Source organism: Homarus americanus, unplaced genomic scaffold, assembly GCF_018991925.1.
Source record: "Homarus americanus isolate GMGI-L3 unplaced genomic scaffold, GMGI_Hamer_2.0 scaffold39155, whole genome shotgun sequence".
Taxonomy (NCBI): domain Eukaryota; kingdom Metazoa; phylum Arthropoda; class Malacostraca; order Decapoda; family Nephropidae; genus Homarus; species Homarus americanus.
Genome location: NW_024737042.1, coordinates 13,815,844 through 13,841,876, shown reverse-complemented (window position 1 = coordinate 13,841,876; position 26,033 = coordinate 13,815,844). Strand labels below are relative to the sequence as shown.

General features: G+C 41.0%; 1 protein-coding gene across 7 annotated transcripts; it reads right to left on the bottom strand.

Annotated features, from left to right (window-relative positions):
• Positions 1 to 23,523, bottom strand: LOC121872730 (BAG domain-containing protein Samui-like). 7 transcript variants are annotated; one of them, XM_042375750.1, is made up of 3 exons: positions 14,587 to 14,734; positions 9,938 to 10,189; positions 1 to 5,880 (listed from the first exon to the last, which is right to left on the bottom strand). In XM_042375750.1, exons 2-3 carry the CDS (start codon positions 9,989 to 9,991, stop codon positions 3,937 to 3,939), a joined length of 1,998 nt encoding a protein of 665 aa, XP_042231684.1. In that variant the 5' UTR covers positions 9,992 to 10,189; positions 14,587 to 14,734; the 3' UTR covers positions 1 to 3,936. The 7 variants fall into 7 exon arrangements, with proteins under 7 accessions (XP_042231684.1, XP_042231683.1, XP_042231680.1 ...); XM_042375749.1 differs by having other exon boundaries at positions 9,938 to 10,192; positions 14,587 to 14,673; XM_042375746.1 differs by lacking the exons at positions 9,938 to 10,189; positions 14,587 to 14,734 and adding an exon at positions 23,192 to 23,523.
• Positions 23,524 to 26,033: the final 2,510 nt, after the last annotated feature.

The following is a 26,033-nucleotide window of genomic DNA, read 5'->3' as shown; positions in this document are numbered from 1 at the left end:
TAGGTAGGAGAAATATATATTTATATCTTCGAGTGGTATGTTTACAGAGAGAACAACAACAAAAATTCACAATAGAAATGAATACATCCAAAAAAAATGTGCTAATACTTGTCTTATGGACTGTTCACATTATATATATATCTGAATATATATTATGCACACACACACACACACATCATCTTTGGCACGTCGTCTATCACATGAAACGTAAACATCAATTCCACATCATTTCTGTATCACCATGGATGAATTACAGGATACCCCAGTACCAGGAAGGTCAGTACAGGACACCTCAGTATAAGGGAGGTCAGTACAGGACACCCCAGTACCAGGAAGGTCAGTACAGGACCCCCCCCCCCCAACACCAGGGAGGTCTGTACAGGACACCCCAGTACCAGGGAGGTCTGTACAGGATACCCCAGCACCAGGAACGTCAGTACAGGATACCCCAGTATCAGGGAGGTCAGTACAGGACATCCCGGTACTTGGACAAGCTCCTCACCACGTCCTCAGCCCAGCTCAACAGCCCACTGGAACGTGTTCGTGTACCAAGGGAGAGACATACAGTATTTCTCTTAATATCCAGTAGTTGATGGGTGGTAGGTGGTCTAAAATACACTACGCCCTTAAAATTACTATAGTTGTTGTAGCCGCAGTAATTACCACAACCACCACCCAAGGGCCTCTTCACCACCCAGTACTGTCACATCACCCTTCATCAAGACCCACACTCGTAGTACACAGTTTTCGGTAGCATTTTGGCCAAATCATTCATTCATATGGTGACTGATTTTATTGGGATGCATCACCTGTATGAGATACCCTGTACACTATGGTAACACAGAGAAAAAGAATGTCTACCAGTAGTTGAATATAAGGTAAAGTCGCCTGCACTTATACCTGATACAGTGGTTGGCTCGTTTTGTGAGATGTGTTTGTTTACATCATATTAAAACTCCCTCAATGGCCCTAAGGAACCTCGCAATAGTAGCCAGACTAAGGATGCTAGATAAGCATTCCACATAGTTGCCACATCTCACAAAATGCACCAGCCACTGTACCAGGTATAAGTGAAGGCGACTGTACTCCTGTAAAGGCTGTTTCATGTACCCTGATTCTCAAAGACTCTTCCATCACTTCTCTTCATCTTTAACTTAAGGATAACGAGAATATATTTCAACGCTACTTCGGTTACTCTCTCTCTTGTGTCTTAGCTTGTACGAGATCATGTCAGGGGAACAAAGATGGCACACTATTGTTTTAGAGCCCCTATGTGTATATACAGTACAGTATATGTATGAGGTATTCATTGTTTACACTCGAAATTTCAGTACCATACCATAATTTAGGGTATCAACTCTGATATAACACAATAAACATCTTTATAACATAGACACACACACACACACAGAAGGTTTAAAAACGACATCTTGGTGCTAACTTTGAACCCCTGATATGACATGTTAAGTGAGTTAGTGAGATGCGTGTCTGTGTTTATCTTACATCATCACTACGGGGATTAAACACACACACACAAAAAAAAAACATTACCAAGGGAATCTTTATGAACCAAGGTTCACGTTCTGGTATACCATAAATCTTGTATCTGGGATAATTATCACTTTCTTGTGACTCCGGGAACATAAATTTCTTACACTTGCCCGACCTTATTGTTTAATCCTCATTCTCCTCCTCACACAACACAGTAAATAAATTAAAGTGTGCCTTCCGTGATCAATTATTTACACATCAATACACAAATAGTTCCTAATAGATCTTTTACATCGAGATTATTATATCATCTATCTTGTATATTCCAGGATGAACCTAAGACTATCTTTCAACATATTTACATAAAAAAGTGTCATTATTTACTCTCACCTACAAATCACACACCATCATGCACACAGTTATCTAGAAATATGGATTTATATAGACACTTTTTTTCTATTTACAAAATGGAGAAATAATAGCATAAACACCGCCTATCAAATTTTAATAGTAGCCCCTCTGCTTCTGGGGGACGTTTTCTTCCATCATATGATAAACAAACACTGACCAGTCACTAGTTTGGGTAAGACAGGCGGCTTGTGTCATGACTGTAGCTAACAACAAGTGAGAATTCCTTGTTATTTTAAAGCTCGTGAAAAAAAAAAGTTAAATATTCACCATGATACAACCTATATTTAACAGCCTCTTGACTTTAAGCAAATGTAAAAATAAAGAAATTATTAAACGTTATAACTTAAAAAAAGGCAACTATCTCATACGTCACTGACATGTACATAATATATCACATTCAGAAGAAACATTGCATAGTCAACTCCAACATCTATCGATATATATGTCACCCTCAACATGAAGGTCAAGTTTACACAAAATAATCTTTCCTATTTACAAGTTGTTACTCCAGATAACTGCTGAAACCTTTACAGTATATACCGACTCTTGTCTCGTCTTTAATAACGTCAGCTTAATACGAGTAGCAGCGAGATCCATACTTATTAAATACAAAATAAGCTTTACATAAGGAGATAAGGTCTCAGTCATATACTGTACGTACATATCATTATATACTGTAAACATTGTAATGAAGAGAAAATAAGCAATTGATATATGGTTACCGCTGTTTTAATCACGGCTAATTTGCATAACCAGATTATACTGTTATATTCTGTATTTATTTACATATAAATCCAATAATTCATTCTCATCACATAATAGGAATACTATATCCAGTTCACCAATAATACAAAGGTAATTTTACACACGCACACACACATACACACACTTAATGCAGTACGTGAGCATTTGTAGTAATTCCAGGTTGTATGGAACACTGTAACACTAACTAGTACAGAACGATTAGTGTTAAGATCATTATCATAAGACAAGTAGTCTTGTTATGAAGTGTTTTGTGCTCGTAACTCTTAGGTATGAGACGAGGCCATCTTGAACACAGAAAATCCTACTTGGTGTGTTCAGTCTTAACCTTGTGTGTGTGTGTGTGTGTGTAGGTAGGTGTTCAAGAGGTAGAAGCAACATTATGTGTGTACACGTGTGTGTGTGTGTGTGTGTGTGTGTCCAACATCCTGCTGGCACATATATTAGCACAGTTCTACCTTCATGCAGATCAAGCATCAGTGAAGTAACTTGATAATGTGAAGTTTATGGCGCCAAAAAGATTTACAAGCACGATGAAAATTAAAAAAAAAATATTCTCATATTCAATATGGTCAGAAGTAAGATATTTGAGCACGTGCCAACAGAGCTTGACGTTGGTGCCAGGTGCCACCAGTAACCGGAAGTTGGTGCCTATGAGTGCCAATTCAAAGATCAAAACCCCACTTATACTTCTTGAATGTGTAGTGCCACTTGTAATAGTATCAACAAAGGTACACTTGTTAGTGATAAGTGTGTACGAGTGTGTGCCAAGTTCCTCCCCTCCTCCTCTACTTCTCACACACCAGTTCCTGGGAGCAGCAGCAGCTATCAAGGTGCCAAAATAACTGTGCCGCGGAACTTGCCTAGCCTAGCTGGCCCTACCGGCACAGTGCCAACCGCTCCGTTACAGGCAGGCATTTCCCACAAACCTTCCAGTTATCTACGTATGTACCAATGTCTTGTGCCGCCAACTGTGTAACTATGGTGCTGTTTACTGTTCTTGATATATATATATATATATATATATATATATATATATATATATATATATATATATATATATATATATATATATATATATATAGTGCATGATGCAATGTACGTAACATTAGCTGGTCACAGGAAAAACCAACACAACATTTCTTAAAACTTTTCATTTATTTAGAGCAATGTATATATTAGTGTTGTACACTCACACATATATATATTTACATATCACACACACACATTGTATACAGCCACCACACATCAGGTAGCACGACCCTGACAGTCTTATGTACCGGTCACAACCTCACCACCTTCTGGTTGGCTTGCGGTTGAGGTAGCTGTTCCTTCCTGTGGCTCCGTCTCCATCTTTTCACCAGAAGCTGAATCACTCTTTTTGTCGATATTTCCCGCTGAGGCAGAGGACACTACGGGAGGCGCGGCGCTCCCTGCGCCAGGTTCTGAAGGTTGCTCCTGTTTGGCCGCTTCCTGCACGGGTTGTTGAGTACCAGCTTCCGTCGGCTGTTCGGCGGCAGCTTCCTGTTGTTGCCTGGCCTCTGTGTCCATCGTCTCAGCAACAGGTTCCTGGGCCTTCAATTTCGTTTCTGTTTCGCTGGCTTTGGCTTCTAATAAAGATATAGAGGCGTTGATATCTTTAATGACTGCTCTGCGGGCCATTCGCACATCGTCGCGGCCATCTGGGTCGATGTTATCCAGTTTCAGCAACGCACGTGTCAGCATCTCGTCCAAGTAGAGGAACTCTCGGTTCTTAGTCCCTGTGAAGACGTCAACTTTACTTCGGAATTCCTCAACTGACGCCCGGATGGCCTCGATTTGCGCAAGGCGAGGATCCTTGGTGGGGGACGGAGCCTTGGGCTGAGGTTGTGGCTCTGTATGTTCCTGAAGTTGTGGTTGTGGCTGTGACTGGGGCATGGGCATGGGCATAGGCATGGGCACAGGTTGAGGTATAGGTTCAGGCTGTGGAGGAGCTTGTGTCTGAGAGTGAGGGTGTGGTCTGAACATTTTCTGTTGCTTCTGTTGTTGGTGCTGCTGTGGCTGCTGCTGTGGCTGCTGTTGTTGCGGCTGGTACTGTTGTTGCGGCTGGTACTGTTGCTGTGGCTGCTGCTGTTGTGGCGGCTGCTGCTGTGGCTGTTGCTGCCTGGATTGTCCCCACTGAGGTGGAGGTTTCTGTTGGTTACTCGTCTCCTCGTTTACTATGGGACCATCTCGGCCCTCAACGAAGATGGGAATGTTGCGGACGACACTGGGTCGCTGCCCCCCCTGCCTGGTGGGCTGCTGTGGCTGAGGTGGAGGCTGTTGCTGCTGGTAGGTATACTGCTGGTACTGTTGTGGATCCTGTTGGTGGTGGGGCTGTTGTTGGTACTGTTGCTGAGGATGCTGGTATTGCCACTGTGAGTCCGGCATCTGTTGCTGTTGGTACTGCCATTGCTGCTCTGACATTGGTTGCTGTTGCTGCTGCTGCTCAACGAACTGTGGCTGTTGCTGCGTCTCTTGTTGTTGTTTGCCGACAGGAACAAAGGGTTTGGGCACCGTGTTGAACTTGGCTGGCAGAGGAGAAAACGGTGCGGCCTTTGTCTGTGGGGAACCTGGAGTCTGAGGCGCTTGTGGCGTTATACTGATCTTCGACACGAAGCGCTGTTGTGTTGGTGGGGTCTGAGAATCTTGTGGTACAGCCTGGTCAGCCATCTCTGGGGGCGCAGACGCGCAGCGTGTTGTACGCGGTACGTCGTCAGAATGGTCACTTGCGTCCACGGCGGATGTGGTGCGCACTGGGTACTGAGTATTCTTTCTCACTCCTCCAATTCTAGAGGCGAGCGGCGCTACAGGTTCATTTTCCTGCTGCTGCTGTTGTTGCTCCTGCTGGTGATGCTGTGTGGAGGATGGCGGTGCGGGCGCCTCAAGCCGGATGGGTATCTCCTGACTCGGGTTATCAGTCGACCCGCCCGAACACTGAGACGACTTGTCGGTGGCGGCAGCGTCACAAGAGTCGTCCTCGGAGGTGGCACTCATGGCTGACCCCCCAGAACTGCGTCTCTCGCGCCATGGGCCGCCGCGGCGACCCATAGTGGCGAAGTGTGGCGCGTGGGACATGCGTGTTGCCAAGTTGCTTACGTCCTCGTCTTCAGACATCCAGGTTGGCATGCGGAACATAGCGTGTCGGCCCCTCAAGTCATCCATACCTCGTCGTGCAAAGTCTTCGCCGTCTTCGGCCTGAGGAAGAAACAAGAGTTAAAATGAGGAACTTGTCGGTGTGAGTAACATTGTACAGTCATCAGCAGTAACACTCATGATACGGGATTATGGTACACAATATCCTGAAACTAGTCAGTAATGAAGTATCCGTCTCAATAATAAAGTACCCTTCTCAATAATGAAGTATCCGTCTCAATAATGAAGTATCCATCTCAATAATGAAGTATCCGTCTCAATAATCAAGTATCCGTCTCAATAATCAAGTATCCGTCTCAATAATCAAGTATCCGTCTCAATAATCAAGTATCCGTCTCAGTACAACAATAAGAGAATTTCCGGATAATATAAAACCACCTCAAGCCTAAATTGGTTCTTCCAGACTTGGTAATAAGTACCAGTTAGTTTTTCATGAAGGAGGAGTCAAGTGTCAGGACAATGTGAGGGAAGATTTAGAGGCAATAATAAGTAAATACCTAAACCCAAGGTAACAATGTATTATTAATGTACGCCATAAATTAAATACTATACTAAATTTGATACCCAGGAGAGCTCGTATCAGGTGTGGTGAGGGAGGGAGGAGGGTAGTACAGGTGTGGTGAGGGAGGGAGGAGGGTAGTACAGGTGTGGTGAGGGAGGGAGGAGGGTAGTACAGGTGTGGTGAGGGAGGGAGGAGGGAGGAGGGTAGTACAGGTGTGGTGAGGGGAGGAGGGAGGGTGGGAGAGGTAGTACACAGGAGGAGGGTAGTACAGGTGTGGTGAGGGGAGGGAGGAGGGTACAGGTGTGTGTGAAGGAGGGGAGGGTAGTACAGGTGTGGTGGAGGAGGAGGGTATTACAGTGTGGTGAAGGAGGAGGAGGTAGTACAGGTGTGGTAGGGGAGGGTCCCACAGGCGTCAAGGAAAGGGATGGGACATGACGAATCATCATGAGTGTTAAGGGGAGTAGGGGTAAACAAGGAGGGGAGACAAAGGGGCTGTGGGGGTGGAGGGAGGGGGAGGAAATGTAGAAACCTGGGATGGTGGAAGCAACGGCTGGCTTATCCCTCACCCAGCACCTCCCACCCCTCCTCACCAAGCACCTCCTGCCCTCACCAAACACCTCCTGCCCTTCTTAACAAGCATCCTGCCCATCCTCACCAAGCACATCCCGCCCCTCCTCACCAAGCACCTCCTGCCCCTCCTCACTAAGAACATCCTGCCCTCCTCACCAAGCACTTTGCCCATCCTCACCAAGCACCTCCCCCTCACCAAACACCTCCTGTCCTTCTTAACAAGCACATCCGCCCATCCTCACCAAGCACCTCCGCCCCTCCTCCACATCCTCACCAAGCACTTCCTGCCCCTCCTCACCAAGCACCTCCCGCCCCTCCTTACCAAGAACATCCCGCCCTTCCTCACCAAGCACTTCCCGCCCATCCTCACCAAGCACCTCCCGCCCTCCTTCACCAAGCACACCCAGCCACCCTATATGAAATACAGACTACAGTATATAAACTAATACACGCGGATTCCATTTATTTACAAAGGGTAGCCTACATTCTGAGCACTAATAAAAAAAATGGTATTTCTAAATTTTTCACAAAAAAAGCTAGAATGCAGGCGCATTTACCACATTGTACACATATCGTTGTGTCCAGTAAATTCTCGACTGAATCAAAGAGAAATAGAAATCTGGCAAGGACAAGATACTGCGTTTGCCAAAGAAACAAAGAAATATATTTATATATTATATAATAGATTTGCTCTTGCTTCTGAGGGAACGTCAATTGAGAGCAGATATGATTGGCCAAATACGCCCGAGCACGTGTATCTCCCACACTAAACATCCACAATATAAATCTATTAATTTCTTAACACTCAATTATTAAACTTGCTGGGATGGAGCAGTAACATATGTTTAAGTATAAACACTTCAAAAATACGAATGGATCAACAAGAGTAATTTATTAATATTAGATTACTTGCATATATATATATATATATATATATATATATATATATATATATATATATATATATATATATATATATATATATATATATATATATATATATATATATATATATATATATGTGTGTGTGTGTGTGCAAGTAATTCACTGTAGGTGTGCGTGATCCAAGTATATGCTGATAACCACAAGGAAACAAGAAAACACGAAGTTCCCAAGCGCTTTCGTGTAATTCACATCTCCAGGGATGAGTACAGACTAAGGAGTAATACTAATTGACAAGGCCCCCTCGATCAAATTCACTGTGGAATTAGAGAATGACTGCAAATTACCATTCCTAGACTGTTCTGATCCACAGAATAGGTAACACCTTTCAGTTCAGTATTTATAGGAAACCTACTAATGTGTGTTCATACATCCATTATTATTCTGTCCACCATAATAGTCAAACAGTCAGTATTTTCATCAATGTTTTTACGTGCTCGAAGAATATGCAGTCCGGAATTCATTGATGAGGAATATAAATATATCTATAATATTGACTTGAACCTTAAGTACTCTAGGTCTTTTATAGACAAATGCCTTAACATCACTAAGAATTTTTTTTAAAGAACTGATCCAAAGCCAACCCATGACAATAAGAATCTCTTAGTATTACCATTTAACAAAAAAAATTCTCATATTCCTATACAACTGAAAACCTGGAACGTTAATGTGACATTTAAAAACTCATGCAATGTAAAACAAATGTAAATTAATTAAGAACTCCCCCAACAATGCAGGCGGCTGCATTTACAAGGTTCCTTGAAAATAAGAATGGAGAAAACTGCAGCGGGCCTATTGGCCCATACTGGGCAGTCCCATTTACACCCAACAACTATTGCTCATATATCCATCCAACCTCTGTTTGAAGCTATCCAGCGTATTCGAGTTAATGATGATATCTGGTAACTTGTTCCACTCATCCACTACTCTATTTCCAAACCAATGTTTACCTATTTCGCGCCTAAATCTAAATTTGTCTAATTTAAAACCATTGTCACAAGTTCCCTCCTGGTTGGATAGTTTGAGTACCTTTGTAATGTCCCCTTTGTTCAGCCCTGACTTCCATTTATACTCCTCGATCATATCGCCCCTCACTCTACGTCTCTCGAGGGAGTGTAAATTAAGAGGCTTTAACCTGTCTCTGTACTCAAGGTTCCTAATGCCCGGAATTAGTCTTGTCATTCTCCTCTGAATTCTTTCCAAGGATTCTATATCCATTCTGTAATACGGTGACCAGAATTGAACTGCGTAATCCAAGTGGGGTCTCATAACAGCAAGATATAGTTTTAAGATGACCTCGCTAGTCTTGTAACTAACACTCCTTTGTATGAACCCAAGTACGTTATTAGCTGTTTCGAGCAAACACACATTGTTTACTTGGCTTAAGATTCCTACTTATCATTACTCCTAATATGTTCTACTTGGGCCAGACGGGTAAGGATCTTAAAACTAGACTTTAACAGCATAAATATAGTGCTAGGACAGGCCAGGAATCCAATGCTCTGTTCATTCATATGAGAGATAATAAACATTGCACTGACTGGGATAATGCCTCCTCAATATTGCCTTGTAATTCAATTGTCAGTAGGAACATTATAGAATCCAGTCTCATTAAACATACCGAATCTGTCAACATGAATTTGAGTAATGGTATGTACAAACTGGATAATTTTTTGATTAAGAAGATTTGTAACCAGGTGAGAAGGTTGTGTCATCTTACCCTATGACCTGACTACGGACAGCTGCTGTGCTTAGAGATGATGGCATGGTCAATTTTTTGATTAAGAAGATTAGTAAGGGTCACTGCCTTATGACCAGAACATTGTGGACACCTACTGTCCCCCAGGGACTTGATCTCACTCTCCTCTACTGTATATATTAGCCTTGTCAAGTATTTCTCCTTAGTCTGTACTCACCCTTGAAGATGTGAATTACACGAAAGCGCTTGGGAACTTCGTGTTTTCTCTTTCCTTGTGGTTATCAGCATATACCTGGATCACGCGCACCTACAGTGATTTACTTGCATATATATATATATATATATTTTTTTTTTTGTATGGGTTATGACAGCCATGAATGACCTACCGATCTTTTGATTGGAGCTCGCTTGAGAGGTTTGGCGATGTGTGAAGGCCACATAGCGGTAGCGTAGCGTTAGAGCAAGTGGCTGTCCTTGTGCACAAGTTGCTTATGCTCAACCCGGGGATATACTGATTGGCTTCAGGATATTGTCATATGTATATATATTCCAGTGTATTAGTCACACACAACTTTTAGTGACGTATTCACAGCCCTTTGTCGTAGCGTTATTATACACTATCCCATGCACTGAACAACCTGCTGTCAGAGTAAAGATCAGGAGCAGTAGAGTAGTGAGGTGAAGGGGAGGAAGGGCGAGGTGTGTCACCAGACGTCACCGCAAGATTAAAAAATTATGACAGTTTTCACATTCCGAAAAAAAATGGATACATGCCTTCAAAATATAAATAAGTTAATCACGAATGTTTCCCAAGAATGGAAAATAAATAAATATATAAATCATGAAATAAACCAGGGAGATATAATGGCTGAAAATGTTGTGCTCAGTAAACTAAACGCTCTCAAGTACTGAGAACGATTGGCGATCTAGGCCAACGTCTCCGGTGCATAACGAATCCATCAGTTTTGACTTGTCACCTTCAACATTACCACACGGTACCAGCTATTACCTAAATACACCAAACTTACAGGCGCGTATATCTGTTCTCCGCTTGAGCTTTGCATGAAATAACTATCAAGGCTGAGAGGTCTAGACAGGTTTTGTGGTGCTGTCATGAGGCGGGAAAAGTATTGTAAACAGTGACATCATCGACTTGGCTGGAAAGTTGCGTCGACTGGAGCCTGTACTGAATGAGCCAACTCGACACCTTCACCGGACTAGCACGGGAAAACCCACATCCCACCAAGAAGCCTCATGTGTCGAAATGTCAAAGCAGAAACTTAAAAATTTTCAGCCTAACACATCAACTTTAGATCGTATGTAGGATTCCCTTGACTGTGTGTTCGCTACGATTGTGAAAGAAAACACTGACACGAGCAAGAAATTGGACTATACTGACAGTTACCACACAAACATGACTACACTGATAGTTACCACACAAATATGACTACACTGATAGGTACCATACAAACATGACTACACCGATTGGTATTACACAAACATACTGTAAGTGCATTGATCGGCACCACACGACCATGACTACACTGATAGGCACTACACGACCATGACTACACTGATAGTTGCCACACGACCATGACTGCACTGATAGGTACCTCACAAACAACTCTACACTGATAGGTACCACACAAACATGACTACACTGATAGGTACCACACTGATAGTTGCAACACGACCATGACTACAATGATAGGTACCACAAATGTGACTACACTGGTAGATACCACACGATCTTGACTACACTGATAGGTACCACATGAACATCCCTCTACACGGAGATACCACAAACATGATTACACTGATAGGTACCACACGTAAATGACTACACTACATCCTTGACCACCGAAGGGTCAAGACGTACCTGGCGCTCCTCTTGGAGCAGCCAGGTCAACTGTTAAGTTGGCCCATACCAACCCCCTCCCCTGAACCCTCCTCCCCACCGGAATATCAACAAGTTCTCGCCAGAAGTTACAATTTCATTTAGGAAAGGAACGGAACCAGTGTTAAACAGAGGTGAACAGTGCTTAAGTCAGTGAGAACAACTCAACAGTAACAGTCCTACCCAAGTTAACCTTCACACAGTGAGGTCCCAGGTACCCAGTGATAACGGCCCGTGAGACCCAACAACAACCAGCAATCCGTCTACGATAGGAAGGCCTAAGACCAAACCTCACTCATATAACACCATCTGTGAGGGAATTACTACACCACATGTCCCTCATAACACCATATGTGAGGGAATTACTACACCACGTCAAGTCCCTCATCACACCATCTGTGAGGGAATTACTACACCACGTGAAGTCCCTCATAACACCATCTGTGAGGGAGTTACTACACCACGTCAGGCCCCTCATAACACCATCTGTGAGGGAATTGCTACACCACGTGATGCCCCTCATAACACCATTCTGTGAGGGAGTTACTACACCACGTGAGGCCCCTCATAATACCATCTGTGAGGTAATTACTACACCACGTGAGGTCCTTCATAACACCATCTGTGAGGTAATTACTACACCACGTGAGGTCCCTCATAACACCATCTGTGAGGGAATTACTCACCACGTGAGGCCCCTCATAACACCATCTGCGAGGGAATTACTACACCACGCCAGGTCTCTCATAACACCATCTGAGGGAACTACTACGCCGCGTGAGTTCCTCCTAACACCATCTGGGAGGGAGTTACTACACTACGAGTTTGCTGTTCAACACCTACATTAATCTGTATGTTCACTGTATGTTCCTTTACCTTTCTCTAATGAAGGCTTTTGTTAAACCACCAATGTATGTAATAAGTCATTTATGTCCAATGTATATTTTCAGCCTTCGGGCTGCAGAATTTTTTCAATAAACCGTTAATTATTATTAATATTATTATTACACTGATAGGTACCACACGTAAATGACTACACTGATAGGTACCACACACATGACTACACTGATAGGAATCACAAAAACATGACTACGCTGATAGGTACCACACATACATGACTACACTGATAGGTACCACACATACAGTACATGACTACGCTGATAGGTACGTACCATCAAATTCAAAATCGAACTCTGCCTTTATTCCTTGGTACGTTACACCAAGTATGGAAGAACAGTAATCAGAGAAAAACGGTTGATACTTAACGGACACGACAATAATTACATACTAACATACAATAACAACACTGGCACGTCCCACAGTCATTAATTTTGTCTTAAGATTCGTTGTTAAATGTCAATATAAAATACTAATTACACCATATATTTTACTCTATGATATCAGCCTACTACGTTGTTATTAATCTTTGTTATAAGATACACCTCACGTTACAGTAACTTCAGTTCCTTCAAAAAAAAATAATTCTGACAAGGATACTGGCTTGTAATTTCTTTCCGTTCATTTGTTTGTGAGAAGCTAAAATTTTCATAAACTTTCGACAGTGGAAGGTAATTAACACCGCCGCCAGCAAATACCAGTCATAATTATATGCATTTACTTTATGTTCCCAAAGCCAAACTACTGATGAACACTTAACACAATTGTCTCAAGAGACACACTCGCCCTCTTAGATAAACATCCCTTGTATGATGCATAATATGTACCAATTCTTCCGTACCTACAACTTCTTATCCCTTTAGGGGTTTACCAGGTTCGCCTACTCCAACACTGGGTGCGTATTAAGCACGGTTAACAATATTTCACGGATGTGTGCGTGTCGGCTGGGCGAGGGGAGAGTGTCGACGGTGTGGGTTGTTCTAGAAGCGGGAGGCGGGTACCTGGTAGGTAGCTTGGCAGGCGGCCCGAGGGTGGGTCGTGCCCGCTCACTCACTCTCCTCCCGAGCACGGGAAGGACCTGACCTCAATATTTAGATGCCATTCTAGAAACATAAGGTCGTATGACGTTCTCTCGCCCTCAGGGTCAGATGGGCCCCAAAAGGCATCTCGTGCAAGAGGTTCCTCGATCATAACCATTTTGGGAATATGTACTTGTCAGTATTTTATTTTATATAAAAAAACATTCATGAAAGCGGATTAGCATGAATTATCTCTCGTTATATAAATATGGTATAATAAGAGGTTGGATAAGTGGAGATCACTTGGCAGAGCTCGGTGGTGCACTAGTGTGAGCACTATGTTTGGTGGCCGCCGCCGGGGGAGCTCATTACTATTCTTGATAATAATCGAATGAAATACCTTCATAGGTCGACAAATGCATGCACACTCAAGAAAATCAGTAACTCTTCTTGAGATCAACAGCAATAAGAACTGTAAAGTGGCGTAATTAAAACTAAGAAAGAAACAACTTGTGGTTTGTGCAAGATTAATAGTTGCAGTGACAGAAATATATGCTAACTGCCTTAAGCGGTGAAAACTCTCGAACGTTATCTATCAGCGCACAAAACAGTACAGTATATGTGCATGTCCCGAGCACCATGTCAGTCCAGGTACATACTCCACCACCGTACTTAATGTACGGTATCAATGTACTGGTAACTTGCCTTATGGAATCATTCACTTTCCCGGTGATAAATGATGATGCTTTAATTAAGACAAACTATCAATGTCACTCAGCATCTGACTGAAAAATACTCAGTCATTCACACATATAATAAATACTCTAGAGTATTTTTAATTTTCTAGTGTGAAGCTTATTATCTATGTACAAAATTTGGAAAAAAAGTTCTCGCAGTCCATATTTATCACCAAAGCTGCACACTGGTAAAATACCTTATTTTTTTCGATATAAGCAGTTTTCAAACTATTTAACCTGTATTTCAAAATTCACATGTAAAATAGAAGCAGGTTTTTTTCTTCATACTATTTTCCACCTTTCTTTTCAAGGAAACGTCTGGTAACACACAAAAAACTAATCAACGGTAAGTATCGTATTATTATAGTTTACTGAAGTATCGTACTCTTGCTCGCCAAGTGTCGTACTCTGGTCGTTGTGTCGTACGAGTTTTTGCCGTCATACGGTTCTCACTCCAAATGACAGACGAGGGAAGGGGATATTACTAATTGTATAGCCTGCTGGTGTATTCCCCTCAGTGAGTACGAGGGGTGTTGGTTGGCACGGGCACCACCAGATCACGACTGAAGGGAGGCCACATCTTCCCCCGCCCTTCTTCCCCCTCTTGATGACGCAAACCTCCTCCAGAACTCACCAGAAAATTCCCAAATTTAAGTAAATCTAGGAGCCTTAAGCATAATCATGCGTGCTTATTACACCCACGAACATCATGTGAGAAGGAATCCTCAAAATCTACTTCTATTAACAAGCGATTAAACAATTTAAACGGGAATTTAAACTAGAAATGAAGCACGCTGTTTGGCTGGCCCTCCTACCTATCCACCGCTGCATCATGGGACCAATTTAGCCACGTTTGCACCACCGCCCTGGAATTCTAAACTTTTATTTATGGTGTAACTCTGGTTTTCTATGAACTACCTGTTCTGAATATTATGCCATAAATTGGTAGATGCTTCGTGAAACGTTTTAAACACACTGTAATCTTAGAGGCAAACACACATTAGGCTTAAGAGCTATTCTCATTGTTACTTCTTGGAAAAATTTGCTTATATATGTAAGAGAGAGAGTGTGAGAGAGGTGATTATGGCCAGTTATACTGTACATACAAAAATCATAGCAACCACCACCCATGAAGACATCAAACTGATCCTTACATGACCCAAGTAATATGTGCACAGAAGACACACATGCATATAAATCCTAGCATACAGTGTGTCTGTATATATTTCGTGTGTGTGTGTGTGTGCGGGGGAACTTATTCTTCGCTTATTTTAATTAAAACATTATGTCCTATGCAAGAGTACAGTATAACTAAACTTATTAAACTGTGTTTTAAACCAACTCTTAACTTCTCTGAAATAGGTCACAATCAAGTTGGTAAGACAATTCTTAAAGAACAGGCAAAAACAACCTAGTTCATCATTGAGAGAAAAAATAGAGACGTCTCAGACAAGTGGGAGGTAGTGGGATGGTGGGGGTAGTGGAGGAGGGAGGGGGAAGATGGTCCTTGGGGTGACGGTTGGGGGTGAGGGGGGGGGGGTAGTCACGTCACGCCACCTTCGCTCTGGCAGACCACACCTGCTACCACCAGCACCACCACTATCTGCCACGATAACCAACCATCACTGGCACCATTACCACCACCTCCCACCACAGTTATTATCCCTACATGTCGCCACAACTACCATCTTCATGTCACTACCAAGCGCCACCACTACAATCACAATCTACCGTTATTTCCACCACCATCCGTCTTTATAAATTGCTAACGATTTAACATTGTTCCTAACAAGTTTCATCCCCAGCGTCACCAGAGAGATAGAGAGAGAAAACTCTTCACGTACAGTGCATGATGTCCATATTTTACTAAGTGTGTGTGTGTGTAGGAGCAGGATAAAGCTACACAAAGCTAATTGAGGAAGGGTTGCAATATTATGTCAATGGAATGTTGTCAGTCACACCCGAGTCTTTAGTTTTTTGCCTTCCTCTTTCCATCGAAAATATTTACAATGCTAGCCGAAAAAAACAAGCTAAAAACAAAAATCATAAAAATATCTATCAGTGACTACAGTAAATTTAGTTGATAACCCGTACGGTGCATCATCACAATACTATATCATTTGTAACCAGTTATGGTATAAATATTTATATCAATTGTATACAAATTTGTAAATAATCAAAATGAAGACGAAAAGTTCTAAAGATATCCTTAAATACTACTACTACTACTACTAATAATAATAAAAATAATAATAATTTACAGACTAAACTGCATTACTCCTACGAGCCAGACAGTTCACAGTGCATATCGTATTGTCAGTGTTGCAACATTATCCTCGATGCAGTGGCCATGAAATACACAACATAGTGCTCAGTGAAAGTCAGAGCATCACGGCATGCTTGGCTGACCCGCCACTCCTGCAACACACCAAAATAACTCTTCCTTGGGTATCATATCCTATCTCCTTACTCCAACCTCTTGTTTATGTTCTGTATGTGTATTTTACTAGAAGTAGAGACCAGTTGACGAAATGATAGAATATGTCAGCAATTAGTTTCTCTTGATATCTTGAAACCTACTGTAAAGTGTAAGTTCCTCGGCCTCAATATACTGAGCGAAGAAGGTCCTTGAACTAGTGTGTTGACAGTTGAAATTTTGGCGCCTTCCCATGAATGGTTCGAGTGGCTACCATACCATACCACAGTCCAGCCAACCTACACCACCTTATTTCATAGTACTCTCTCCTCTATCCTGAACTATTTCTCGATCATAGGGGTGAAATTAATCTGATAGCTATCTATATATGCTTCTTCAATTATCGTGAATTCGAGACGAGGGGTGGCAGCGAGGGGGATCGGAGAGCCAAAACATTATGGGACGGAAATATCGTCAATGTAAACACAGGTTGGGAGTTAGGGCGCCGCGCTGGTTGTCTTGCCTTGTTCATAACCACCAAGAGGAGACGAAGAAAGGCAGAAAGAAAGAAGAGGCGAATATACTGTACTAAAGAAAAAAAAAAGACTTGGGGAGATATATTAGGTCAGGTTATCTTGCCATGGATTAGGTTCAGATTTGACTGAGTAAAGGTGGAGTAGTTAAACTTGAGTTAGGTTTACACATAAGTGAGATTTTTTTGTTGCATATTTTGAAAACGAAGTCATAATTCTCAATCTTTCACGTTACGTAATTAGGCTTAGGCTTGTGTGTGTATCAGTGGTGATTCCAACGCAAAACACTTCCTTTCTTTCCCTTTTTCGACTCTCATTATGTGACACCGTTCGTAACCTGATAGCACTAACACCCATAAACAACATTAACGAATAATACAACGGAAAAGAATATAACGGGTTAGTGATTTTGCAAAAGTTCAGCAACCCCCAAAAAAAGAATAAATAAATACAAACTTTTGTCAGCGATGCGGCAAGCGACCCGGGTATCCTCACTTAATACAATGTCATTTCGGGAAAGATATCAGGAAAATGCATATTTATTTTTTCTTCATAATACTGTATGTTCATTAGTGTACGAATTGCACAAATAAACATACTGAAAGACCTTAGTTGTTGACGCACAGAAATACGTACAGATACTGAGATAACAAATGCCAAGAACATAAGAACATAAGAAAATAAGGAGTCTGCAATAGGCCGGTTGGCCTGTGCATGGCAGCTCCTGTCGAGTTACTACCACTCTCTATTATCCATGAATCATCTAGCCTCCTTTGGAAACTTTCCAGAGTTCCAGCACTTACTACAAAGTTGCTAAGCTTGTTCCACTCGTCCACCACCCTATTTGTGAACCAGTTTCTTCCTATCTCCCTCCTAATAATTGTTTTGTGTATTTTACATAGTATTCGTTGTAAGAAACCATCTCACTCGGTGCTAAGTGACAGGAAGTTGACAAAATATATAAAATACTCCGTGAAATGTCAGCGATTGTCATACAAATATCTTATTGCTCATTAGGGTTGAAAGTAAGAGCCTTAAATTCATACTTAAGTGATCTTTAACATCTCATTAGCATCAAGACAATTACCTTTTTTTCCATAAATTCAAATTATGACTCGCACTATGAAGATGTGACCACTTGAAAGTTATATGCTGTACTGTACCGTTTCCTGCCGCAATCCAGACACTTCTCGCAGATTTTTTTTATTTTATATGCTGAAAAATTATAGAGGTGGCAACTATATCACAGGTGTTGTATTGTTTTAGAAGACTCATATGTCAGTCAGCACATTGGGTAATACACCAGAAGTATATTTCTTTTACACACGTCAGCATCGGTGATTTGAGCGAAGTCATGCATTTTAAAACAATAAAATTCCTTAAACTGTAAGATGTAAATTAACACAACTAAACTGTTATAATACTGTAGTTTTTGTTTTCTACCCATCATACCCTGAGCAGAGAGTGCTGTGGGTACGTGCGAGTGTTGTTAACCTTGTGCGACTGTAAGAGCTCGGCTGTGGCCAACAAACACTCCAACAATTATTAACAGTGAACTGTCACGTCTTGTTTCTCAGCTTGTGGCATGATATTTGAACTGTCATTTCATACAGAGTGTCCACAAAAGATTCTTAGTAGTACAAATTATGTGTTCTGTAGGTAACAGTTCAAATTATTAATAATTGTTTAGATGTTGTGGGACACATTGAACACTTACATTCATACAACTTTGAAAAATTTAGAATTTCTTTGTTATTAAGATCCTACAACATTTAAGGTTGTCAAATATTCTTAACGTGTATTTCTGAGCTTTAACATCCAAGGTCTGCAGTACTGTACACTATGTCAGTTCAAACACTAGATAACTTCTAAAAAACTATGATATACCTGTATATCCCCGTATCCCCGAGCTTAGCTTCTAGCAACACATAACTGCTAAAAAGTTCAGATTAAGCTGAAATATGCAACCAAAGATTATAATCTTCGTCAGCAATATCAATACTCTACTACTTTTTCAAAATACTGTAGCTGTTATTATTAATGTCAAAATGGATCACAATCATTATTCCAAATCACAAATGTGTGTGTGTAGCAATTAAATAATGATCTTCAGTAAAATGCTTTGAAAATTATTTGTATGAAGTAAAGTGCTATCAATGTCCGTTCAGTAATTCCAATTAAAAAATTTCTTAACTAGAATAAAAATACGGTGACAAGAACATGTGTTCAGTAACGGGGCATTTATTAAACGACAAATTTATCTTGGTGGTATTGATTAGATTAACACCTTTGAGGAAATAAAAATGTTGAAGTAAAGACATACAGCAGAACGATTAATAATAACAACAGACAGTTTGGTAGGAATGCTTTACGTTCTCTTCACTCACTACGCTTGTAACTGCTACGAGCTACTGCAAGTAATCTTAATGGGACGGACTCCTTATAGCAGGACAAGTGTATGCATTGATCCTGGGATACGAGGGTGTGTGCGTGTTGATAATTATATATTAGGGTAAGGGTAGCCTGAGACGCCAGCCAGACGAGGCCAGGGACCCCCAGCCACAGCTGACGCCGTGGGTGGAGGCGGCGGCAACACACAATTTGCTGTCTTGAGTCCAGTCTCTCCTCACAAGGTGCGCCCCGACGTTAACCTTCTATATATAGCCGCTGTAAATCGCGCTTTCTCACTCCTCCGTATATTCTATTGGATGTCTATTTTCTCTTATATGGTTTTGTTCGCTGTTGCTCCTCTGATTAATGTGACTAATTTGCATAAGTTATCTCAGACATATAATTATTATATATATTTGTTTATAACACTTTTACGTATATGATTTCTCTGGGCTGTTTTCTGAATTTGCAAATAATAACATTTGTCTTAGGGTCAACCTGTTGCTTTCGCCTTACATGTTATGAAAAAATAAAACTTACTGATTCAAGTAAATGTTGTTGGTTGTTAAGTTATTACTATGCTTTACCAAATAAGGTGAATAAACTAACTGATTCTCAAACGTAAATATACATGTCTACGTACGTAAAAAAATATATATATATATATATATATATATATATATATATATATATATATATATATATATATATATATATATATATATATATATATATATTTCATGTAGATCCACAATGAAAACGTGGATAAGATAAATCTTGATAAAATCACTCACCCCTGAAGATGTGAATTACACGAAAGCGCTTGGGAACTTCGTGCTTTCTTTTTCCTTGTGGTTATCAGCACATATATATATATATATATATATATATATATATATATATATATATATATATATATATATATATATATATATATATATATATGGATTTTGTTGAATTTAAATTGAATCATTTAATCTGCTTCGCTAAAAAAAAAATCCTAACATAATAAGCTGTACGAACGCCGTAACGGGGGAGGTGCATACAGACCCTGAACTAGCTTCCCCAGAGTACACCTCTACATAGGGGTGACGTCAGCAACGTTTAAACTTGAGGTAATGGGCGTCACATTAGCTCAAAGGTCAGGCCAAATTGTCGAGGCTTTGGCTCACGCCTACCATCACCTCGTACCACAGTCATCGCCACTCCTCCGTGTCCGAAAGAAATCACAGGAAAAAAAAGTTGCAGAAAAAAACATTTTTTTGCTATTAAAGTCACAGATAATAAAACAAATTATAGCCAAAATAAAAGACGAAAACATTTTTTTTAATTTTAAATAAGCTTGAGGTGTAGGTTAGGCTTGACATGGAGTGTGACACTTTTTCCCGACGATTTTTTCCCTTCATTTGTAAGGTCAAGCCACAGTGTAACCTCAGTCTTTATTTTATGTTTAACCTTGAAATGGCCACACCAAACAGCACACAGTCACTGTGGCTAAGACATACAGATACGCGAAACAGCATAGTGCCCGTAACCCGTTACAAATATAAGCAAATAATAATAATAATCCTACTCACTACAAAACCACATGTCACAGTACAATTTAACATGACAAAGATTCAGCCTCACTAAACATCAACCAGCGTCCTCATAGGATGTTAGCTGGGTTTATTCGCCTCCTGATACACAGCCTCAGCCCAGGAGTATCCACAGTTGGAACAAGGCCCTCAAAGTGATGAACGGAAATAAACTTAGAAACAGGAAAAAAAATCAAAGAAAAAATTCACATTTTATTAATAATTAAAGTAATAAAATAGATTAGGTTAGGTTAAGTTTTCCTGTGATTTTTTTCCAGGATTCCCTAAAAGTGACCCCCACCCTCTCCCTAACAAGTTAACCCCTCCCCCACTCCTCAACCTTGAGCTGAGATTGAATGTGACAAATTTGCATGAGATATATAACTTCGGGATCACTACATTTCTTAAACCGACAGTTGTCATGTGATTGTCGATGTAAGAAACCCGGTGTGACAATACGCGTGAGGTTTCTGTCAGTCAAAAAGTAAGGGTCGTATGTCACGTGATACCGTATGTGGGATTCACATAACAGCAAATGACTTGAGATGGCGAGTGGAAGCGAATACCTTTAGATGTGTGTAAAGTAAAAGCAAGTGTGTATACGACGGTCACTGGCAAAAAAGCAACAGACGTCGTGTGTGTGTGTGTGTGTGTGGCAGCAAATGCGTGTGTAGTTGGGAGGCAGTTGAGGTCGGGTATTGATCGCGGTCCGGGAGGTGGCACCAGCGTGGCACCAGGGCACCGTCTGGCTACACACTGCCACACCACACCTACCCAGTTTCATCTATATTGTATACTGTCAAACCCTTCAGACCTCTCTATCCTTCTCAACTTATCATCTATTTCTTAATTGGTAAATTATTCAAATAATCTCCGAAACATTATTAGTAGTAGTAATTTTAGTAGTACTATTGGTAATAGTGGTAGTAGAAGTAGTACTTGTGCTAATTGCAGTGGTGGTTGTGGCTGTACTAATATAGTAGTAGTATTGACGGCAGTAGTAACTTTGTAGTAAATGCTGCAGCAGTTTCAATAATGGTACCGGTGGTAGTAATATCAAGTAATACTAGAAACAGCCGCTACAAAAGTAGCAATAGTTATACAGTAGTAGTAGTAATTACAAGAGAAGCATAATATGTAGTAGTAGTATGGTTTTTTGTAGTAGTTAAAGAGGTGGTAGTAATAATAATAGTAATGGCAGTAGTATTAGCCTTCTCATTATAACTCATATCACATACTAATTATATCTCCACCGCCCATTAGATCGACTAAATAATAATAATAATAATAATAATAATAATAATAATAATAACAATAATAATAATCATTATTATTTTTCTTGGCACCATCTCAATAACAACTCCATACACAGTTAAGAAAGTGTAGGTGGGTGGGTGTAGCGTGGAGATTGTAGCAGGGCCAGACGAAGGACACTCCACGTTGCAGATTCATCATTAACTTCCTGTCAGGGCGGTGTGGGGAGGGGCCCGCACATTCCTGACTCCAACATACACACACACCCACATTAACTTTCTCCTCCTCAAGGTATGCTATCATGTCCCTGCCGCAGTATTATGTCGATACATACTGCACTGTATACTGATTATAATGTATGCTGTATACTGATGTACTATAATGTGTACGAAGTTACATACAGTATGGTGGGTGTATAATAGTATCCCACATTACGGCATCATTTACATACTTACTGTTTACCAGTGTTTGTATATTTACTGTCTATACAAATAAAGACAATCTTATAGCAAACTGTAGTGACCAAGAACACTTTTTCATGTATGGATGATAAACTAAAGAATAATGTATTTTTCTTTTTTCTTTTTTTTTTGGGGGTCGAAATCCTGAAAACTAAAACCTGCTTCATTATAAAATACTTTAACTTTGTTAACTTCGATTCTACCGACATTTACCATTCATTTGGTGTATGCTGATTTTATTTCTGTATTATTATGGTATGGGAAGAAAGTTTGTTAGTACAGGGATCATGGAATAACGCCACGCCCCCCCTCCCCCCCACACACATACACACAGACGGCAGGTGCAATTATCACATTCCTGGATCACCTTTGTGTGACGTTATCTCGGTATTATAACTTAAACCATACACTGGGAAGGAGAAAAATACAAATTCAAATCAATATCTTATTTAACTCACCTTTGAAAACATAGATTTCGGACTAAATCCCCAGTCTGGCGATGAATTACTGAAGAACATATCACCCTCTCTCCTCAGTTGTTCCTTAAGATCTCTCAATATTTCATCCCCAGATTTTCTCGCACTTGGGGAAAAGTTTCTGAATCTCTCACTAAAGTCAGGTTTGTCACAAGACAGCTTAGACCTGGTGTCACCGAAGGCAGGTATACCTTCACCACCAAAGCCTTCAGTCCTGTCTGGTTTAGCGTTACTTCGTGAACCGTGGAAGTATGACATACTGAGCCGGGTGTACCGGGGGTCACTATTATACTGAGAGCCCCACGCCAGCCCACGCACCAGACACCTCTCCGCCGATCTAGAACATGCCAGAATCTCTCTCTCGCATCTTCTTCAACAATGGCGTTCACATACGATGATTTGTAAATTTTTTATTGCAGTGGGGTGGCCTTATAATGCTATTGTATAATTTTGTAGTTAAATTAGAAAAGCACGTTGGAAAGGAAATTAAAATATAAGATTCATTGTCTGAAAATTCCTACTTGGAAACTAACTTGGATCCAAATAGTTACCAGCTTCGGATTTACAAATATTTTTCTGTTTTCTGGGAAACTAAAGTATTGCTGTGGGAGATTATTTTTAACCTCCAAATATAATGAACCAGTTATCAAAACCACCATTTTGTTAGACTTCTTCATTTTAACTACAATAATCTGGATAGATAATCAAATCATTACAAACAATCGCTATATCTTGTCATTTGATGGATACCAAATAAGTCTACTAACAATTATACACCTATTATTCATAACTAAAAAAAAAAACGACTCCGAACACAAAACAATATTCATTCCTCTTATAAAATAGTCTATTTAGTAAATGTACTGACTCATATAATATAACCATGCTGCTCAAGTATTGTTTGTTCCCCGGAATTCTAAAATAAGATTGGTTCCTTGCCATCACCAGCGATCAGAGATTGTTCTTACCAATCACAGTACACAGGTGAGGGGAAACATGACCTCCAATCACAGAATAGTACACAGGTGAGGGGTAAACATGACCTCCAATCACAGAATAGTACACAGGTGAGGAGGAAACATGACCTCCAATCACAGTACACAGGTGAGGGGGAAACAACCTCCAATCACAGCACAGTACACAGGTGAGGGGGAAACAACCTCCAATCACAGCACAGTACACAGGTGAGGGGAAAACATGACCTCCAATCACAGAATAGTACACAGGTGAGGGGTAAACATGACCTCCAATCACAGAATAGTACACAGGTGAGGAGGAAACATGACCTCCAATCATAGAATAGTACACAGGTGAGGGGGAAACATGACCTCCAATCACAGAATAGTACACAGGTGAGGAGGAAACATGACCTCCAATCACAGTACACAGGTGAGGGGGAAACAACCTCCAATCACAGCACAGTACACAGGTGAGGGGAAAACATGACCTCCAATCACAGTACACAGGTGAGGGGGAAACATAACCTTCAATCACAGTACAGTACACAGTTCATGGGGAACATGACCTCATCACATTCGTCACAATCTCAACATTATACCATTTCAATATAACTTGTTGTGGGTAGGAGATTCAGGGAAAAATATGAGATAGATAGAAAGATAGCGAGATAGGAAGTGAATCGAATCAATTGAAAAAAATCTTATTCGATTTATTCCTTTATAAAATTCAATATTACAGGAATATTATTTTATTTTCAATCTCGGAAATAAAATACACAGTTGGTGAGAATAACACGAGCTCTTAAAGAATGATATACTATAGTTATTTATGCAGTACGTGGATATAGCAATGGATAGCCCAAGATAGATCACGTGAAGATCAACCCCCACACGGACTATTTCAACTGATGATTAAACACTAACATTACCTAGGGGGTTAGTTTAAGTATTATTTTTACTTTTATCCTCTTCGCCACTGATCGGCTCGTTAGCAACTTGGGCGGTCGGTCACATCTATGATACACACTGTTGGCAAATACTGGGCATGCATTGGCTCCTGAATGTATTGGAATTTGCTCCAGTGTTGGTCAAGTTTGGTCTTGAATGAGCTCACACTCAGTACCGTCACAACGCTCTCCGGTAGATTGCTCCAAGAGTTCACGACCCTCTCTCCGAAAAAGTTTGTCCTGACAGTTTTCTGGACCTATGGCTTCTTCAACCTCGAGCTGTGGGGTCACTTTCGATCAAGTAGTGCCCCCTGAGATGTTTATACACTTCGAAGACAGTGACGAGCGACGGACCACCCAGATATCTAAACGACCTTCTTATAAGACCTACTAATTTCGTTGCCTTACTTTTACTTTTATCCTCTTCGCCACTGCTCGGCTCATTAGCCGCTTGGGCGATCGGTCACGTCTCTGTTGCGCACTGTTGGCAAGTACTGGGCATGCACTGGCTCCTGAATGTATCTGAACCTGCTCCAGTGCTTGTGAAGTATGGTCTTGTAAGAGCTCACACTCGGTGCCGTCACAACCCTCTCTGGCAGATTATTCCAAGAATTCACAATTCTTACTCCGAAAAAGGTTACCCCTCACAGTTTTCTGGGCTTGCAGCTTCTTCAACCTTGAGCTGTGACCCCTTGTGGGGCGAGCGTCCCCAAGCTCCAGGTAAGGGCACTATACACCTCAATTAGGTCTTTCCTTGCCCGTCTGTACTGTAGTATAAGTGAGGCAATTTCAGGCGCTCTAATCTCTCAGGGTAGCTGAGATGCCGTAGTGCAGACATTTTCAATTAACTGACAGTCCCTAGCATACCTCGGGGACCAGACGGGGTTACAGTTCTCCAGACAGGGGAAGCACTTCACT